At 44.7% G+C, this 6241-nt stretch overlaps 1 protein-coding gene across 1 annotated transcript; it reads right to left on the bottom strand.

Moving 5' to 3' along the window:
• Positions 1-2057: 2057 nt before the first annotated feature.
• Positions 2058-5379, bottom strand: LOC104947730 (zinc finger and BTB domain-containing protein 14). The gene is made up of 2 exons (XM_010773812.1): positions 5271-5379; positions 2058-4636 (listed from the first exon to the last, which is right to left on the bottom strand). Exon 2 carries the CDS (start codon positions 4611-4613, stop codon positions 3447-3449), a length of 1167 nt encoding a protein of 388 aa, XP_010772114.1. The 5' UTR covers positions 4614-4636; positions 5271-5379; the 3' UTR covers positions 2058-3446.
• Between the last annotated feature and the right edge of the window lie 862 nt (positions 5380-6241).

The raw sequence follows: 6241 nt of genomic DNA, 5'->3' as shown, positions 1-6241 counted from the left end.
CCTGGTGGTGTTAGACCTCATCGACCGGTGCCCTTTCCTATCGTCGCTCATGCATACATACAAACAAATACAGACACACAGACACACACACACACACACACAAACAAATACAGACACAGACACACACACACACACACACACACACTCCTCCATACTGATTCACAATCCTCACGCACAGGCACGGATGAGTACGCAGAGGCTCATGCGTGAATGCACTCTCCCCCGCTGCCTGTCACTCACTCACGGATGTGCGTGCACACACAGAACTCATTATAGATGCATATAGTACACTGTACACTGTACACTGCACACACACACACACACACACACACACACACACACACACACACACACACACACACACACACACACACACACACACACACTCCGATGCCTGGCACATACACGTGGATGCACACTCTCACTCTCTCCACCATATCTACCCCCACAGTCATTGCACATGCATACACACGCACACATGCGTGCACACACATATAAATGCCCTTAGCCACATGCTCCAGCACACACACAATAATTAAGCCTTCTCAAATCCCTTGGAACGCACACACAACACACACCAATATAATTCATGCACACATTACATGTCAAACCTCTCAACAAATAGTGTACACCCCCAGGCAGTCACGACACCCATGCACACACACCCAGCCCCAATGAGTCTAACAAAGAGATAAAAAACCATATCCTGCATCATTCACCGGCTTTAATGCACTCTCACACACAGAGCAGGGCCAGGAAATGCAGAAAACAGATCTCAGGCATCTGACATCAGTGAGGGGAGGCCCTCCTTTTCCATCAGACACTGACGTCAGTTTTCCACAAAAATGTTTCACCCCAAATTACAGACGATCAAACCCTTCCTCTGTTGACAGTTAAGAATAGATCAATCTTACATACACGCAGCATACAGGGCCTCCTGTGAGGAGCCCCCCCTCCCCCTCCAGACTGTGTGGTCAAACCCTCAGGAACCGAGTAAAAAAAACTCTGTATGCCTGTCAATGCAAACAGAAAGGCTAAGAAGCCCCAATTCTTCACTGGCCCCGCTCCAACCACTGGAGTCAGATGTATGTAAATATATGGAAAACACTGAGGTGTGAGAGCGCATACATTTTACATAGCCACCACATGTGCTTTTTCCAGTGATGCTTGCTTCTTTCTTTCTCCCAGGTTACTCTTATCCCACTGAGCCGTCAGTGTGTGTATTCTTCTAGCCCTGGTCGGTCAACATCAGCAGGTCAAATTGGGCAGCAACAGGTCAATCACTATGAACAGGGCACCATCTAGTGTCGCATGCCGAGTATGAGAAGTTCTATTTTGACGGAATAACACAGCCATGTTGGGTGTGTGTGTCTGCTGGCTGTAACTCACGTGCAAAGCGTTTTCACCCTCATGAAACGCTGGGGTCACTGAGAGGTTAGTTTCACGTTGGAGTCGAAGTAAAGAGCTTAAACAGAGCTGAATAAACCCAAAGGTGCTGTTGACTTCCTGGTTTAGTGAGGTGGGGGGTGCTGGGCAGCAGATGTGACTTGTTTGCACAGTCCGGGCTAATAAACAAACCAAAGCCTGCGGAACTGCTTCACTGGAGAGAAGTAACTAGAAGTAAAGATTCATTATTCTAAGCAGAGCAGCCACTATCATTTTCACTATAACATTTATGATCTAATGCTGAAAAACGAACAAAATCAAAAGACTTCAAATGTATGGTTTTGTCAAAATAACAGTCCTAACCCTTCAGAGGTTTAGTGTAACATCCCATAACACAAAGAAAGGTAACAAATCAGTCATCAATGTACAACTTTAATTTTATAAATCCGTTATTAGAGGTGCAACAATTAAGTAAATGGATATCACATTGATTTGAAACTATTTGGATAAACGTCCTTGTCAAACACCTGTCTGACTTGGTTAAGCAAAATGAAACAGTTAATGTATGTTTTGGACACTTTGGTGGACAATTTAAACACCAAACATTTAATCGAGATCGATAATGGAAATCATCATAAACCACAGCCCGGGTTTTTATATGATGTTCCCAATTTTATTTTTGTTATGCCCTTATGGTGTGTAGACAAAACTAAACCAAACATGGAACCTTTACGTGCAGTGTCTCTCATAACTTCCCTATTTCACTTTCAAAACACTTTGACGTACAAACAGTCTGTTGCTGCACGCACCTGTCTGGACTACTGTTTTAACTGTTCAAAGATCAGTATGGAACTTTAATTAAACCTTTTTAAATCCAGAAGGTTACAAATGTGTTTTGCATTGGCAGTATTGCTAAGGTGGGACATTACGTTTTAAGCAAACCTCCCACTTCAACCACAACAAACCAAATAACATTTGACCTATCTAACCAAAAGTGGCAGCTGCAGGATTGATATCTTTGAACACATGTTTCCTGCACAAAACACAATCCTTTATAGACCAAACCTTTAATGGAGGCAACTTTTGCTCCTCTTGTATATGTCTTCATTTGAGTCATAATGGAAGAGGTTAAGAAAGGAGAAGTTCTCCCGTGTTAACAGGTTGGTTAGGGTGTGGCAGAGATACTATGGTTGATAAAAGGTGAGTCTGCAGGGAACACATCCTGCTCAATGAGCTCTCTTCGACAAAAACCAAACTTTGCAAGAACAATAAAACACAGCAAATGGTGTTTATTGTCAAATTGTAGGAGTAGGACAATGTTATCTGTGCATATTCAATATTGTGTACTCTAATTGTGCAACAAACTAAGCTACAGTATATACAGACATCTATCATTAACTGCTGATAGCTGCATGACAGTTATACTGTATAACAGTAAATCTAGTTGGCCGGCAGCTTGGGCAGGACAGCCGTTAGAGACCACCCTCAGAGTGCCCAAGACTTTGGTATCATCTGCATCAAATGCAAAATGGTGACTCTTACTCTTACAGTGTAATATCAATCAATACAACTAAACACATCCATTTAAAAACATCCACATGAATATACTCAATGCAACAAATGTTATCCAGAACAAACCCCCCCCCTCCCACAATCCTTTTCTCTCCATAAAATCCAGTAACGGTTAAACAAACCGTTAAATGTTACATATCCCATTAAAAGTAAAAGAGAATAATGTTATGTTATGAGACGACCCCCCCCAAAGTCTAGATAGCAACAATGCTTTGTGAAAAATATATGTATAGTAGAGTGAACTAAACATTTACATGTTTTTACAGGTGGAAAGAAAACATGGTTATAGACATAACTCTTTTGAATAATAATAATAATACAGCCCCACAGTCTTATGAACATGCTATGATCTCATGTTACTCACTCCGATCACTGTCCATGTGACGCCAGGCACTCAGCCTGTCACAGGGTTGTGGTTTTGTCAGTGTGTGTACATGTTTCTAAGGGTGTGTGTGCATCTGTATGTCAGTATGAGTGTGTTTTCAGACTCAACAGTCCCCTGAGTTGTGCGAGTTTGGCCCGGTCTCCAATTTCCAGTCTCTCTGGTCGGTGGCCTCTGGCTGGCCTGATGTGGCGGGGGACTGGGACATCTGTCTGCGGGGGTTTCCGCTGTGCATCGTGTTCCAGTGGCGCTTCAAGTCAGACGCTTTGATGAAGGCCTTTTCACACGAGCCGCAGTTGAACGGCCGCTCGCCCCGATGCTGCCTTTCGTGGTCTTTCAGGTGAGATTTGTGCTTGAAGGCCTTTTCGCACATTTGGCACGCAAAGGGCCTCTCGTTGCTGTGGACCCTCTCGTGCCTCTTGAGGTCGGGGCCCCTGATGAAGGCCTTGCCGCACACAACGCAGCGGTGAGGCTTGAAGCCGGAGTGGATCTTCAGGTGCTCCTTGAGGTGGGCGGCGGTAGTGAAGGCTTTGGGGCAGTGCTCGCAGGCGTAGGGCCGGTTGGCCGTGAGAAGCCTCTCCTTTTTGGCGTTGTGGTCGATGGGCTTGGCCCCCGTGGTCTGGCAGGTGCCGTGGTCGCGGTGCCCGTACAGCAGGTACTCCAGCTTCATGTCGCTGGAGGAAGTGGAGCCCCAGCCGTGGCTGTGAGGGTCTTTGCTCAGGTTGGCGTTGTAGTTGTGCGGCTGAGACACGTGCGAGCCCCCGGCGCTCATCCCATCCATCCCCTGGTCGTAGAAGCTGTTCTTCCTCACCTCCTCCATGGCCAGCTCCTTCAGGATGGCGTCCTGGGCTCGCAGCCCGTGGTCCCCAGGAGCCTGGTTCTCCCGGGTCTTCATGTTGGTCAGCTCACGCTTCTGGGTGCACAGGTTATCCAGGAAGTTGATGCCCAGGATCTGTCCGGATGACATCATCATGTTGATGTCCTTCTTCCTCACTGCCAGCCTGGCTGTGTACATGTAATTGAGCACCTCTTCAAATATGTCAGAGCGGATGAAGTCTAACTCCACGATGGAGTTGTCCTCTTCGGTCTGCTTCTTGAAGAGCTTTTTGAAGTAGTTGCTGCAGGCTGCCAAGACACAGCGGTGAGCCCTGAACTCTATGTTTTCCACCACCACCACCACATCACAGTGCTCACCTTCCATCCTCTGCTGGTTGAGCATCTTCAGGAAGGTGGCTTTGTGGTCATAGTCGATATATCTCATTAAATCAGACATGTTGCACTTCGAACTGGAGCAACCTGTGGAAGAAAAACAGAATAAAGTCAAATATGTTTGCCTTGCACAATGAAGCGGCATGCATACAACGCGCACAGCTGAGGGGTGGAGCTCTGTTTGCATGCTTTTTATGATAATACATTAAGGTTGGCTAGATAAGCAAAGATTTACACACAATTATAATAGTTACTTGCAAACAATAATGCATTTTTCTTTTTGCAAATCGTAAAAAAAAAAGGCAGAGCGTAAACAAAAGTAGATAAATCAATCATGCAGAAAATATCTGGAAAAAAACACGAGAGGCCCGACAGCAGTAAAAACCGCAGTTACGCTAATAAAACATATACACGGCAACAGAAACAAACAGACGCACTTTGCTTAACTTCAGTAACGCGTTTTAGCCGCTCGGATCGCGTGACAGACGCGTCGCGTGCAGAATGGATAACCTTAGCAGGAATATTTCACATTTCACTGCGCCCAGCCATTTTGGTCAGCAGCAAGCCTCCATTGGCATGTTTCTTTAAAAGCAGTTCGCAAACAAGCGGAAAACACGGGCGGCGGCGAACACAGGCGAACAAAACGGCGTAACGAAAACGCGCCGTGTGGTTTTCCTGAGCCGTCCAAAGCCACAAAGAAGAAAATAGGAAATGTTAATACCCGAAAGCTCTGAACGCGATCCCTGTGTTGTCACGCAAGGCAGTCGACGACGATCCAAAGCTGTCGTTTTTCCTCTTCCTCCTCTTGTTGTGAATGTAGGGCTGCACAGGAAGCGCCGCGTCGCTCTGCCGCCACCTGCCGCACCGGAGCGAGAACTCCGACGAGATCTTCTATTCACGAGAGGATGAGTTACTCACAGGATGCTTCATTTTAGATTCTGCATCAAAACAAATTAAATTATATTCAAAGGTTTAAGTGTCATATGATATGCACACAAGCTACAGTGTAGAAACGGTGATGAAATAGAGAGCTTTAAGGTCTGCTGACCAGCTGCTGCTGATAGTGCCCAAGACCAGGCTCAAAACCCGGGGGCACCGAGCCTTCGCAGCAGCTGGCCCTAGGCCAGGGGTCTGCAACCTTTTTGACCAAAAGAGCCATTTTGCTCCTTTTTCCAAAACATTTTTTTGTCTGGAGCCGCAAAATATATTTCATAGCTTGATAGCTAATAAAGTTGCATTTATTGTTATATCAGACAAAAACTACAGGTTTTTTTGCATTTATTAGGCTATTTATTACATTATATAAAACTGTTAACCTCTAATAAGAAACAAAGAACTCCTATAAGGACTGCTACAGGATTTGATTTGTAGATTTGATTTGTTTTTGATCTGTATTTTTGAAAATTATGTAACTTTTTTATTTTAATTTTAGCATATTGTTTATTATATTATAACTTAGTACTTTTTCAGCATATTGTTTATTATATTATAACTTAGTACTTTTTTAACGCATTTCAGATATGCAACACTAAGCTGTCTGTGGCTCTTTCCTGCTGTAACGCTGCAAATTTCCCCTCTGTGGGACTAATAAAGGGATTCTGATTCTGATAAGGAGAATTAAAAATAATACACAGGCCTACTTTAAAATAAATTAAACACAGCACTTGGGGAGTCCTCTGCACATTTGAAGGG

The sequence above is a fragment of the Notothenia coriiceps genome, unplaced genomic scaffold (assembly GCF_000735185.1).
Source record: "Notothenia coriiceps isolate Sejong01 unplaced genomic scaffold, NC01 NC01_scaffold00012974, whole genome shotgun sequence".
Lineage (NCBI taxonomy): Eukaryota > Metazoa > Chordata > Actinopteri > Perciformes > Nototheniidae > Notothenia > Notothenia coriiceps.
Note: the sequence above shows the minus strand (reverse complement) of the source record. Positions and strands in the feature narration are given on the sequence as shown.

Excerpts from the sequence above, each read along its gene's own strand:
- LOC104947730 (XM_010773812.1), bottom strand. The coding sequence starts at position 4,613 with ATGTCTGATTTAATGAGATATATCGACTATGACCACAAAGCCACCTTC.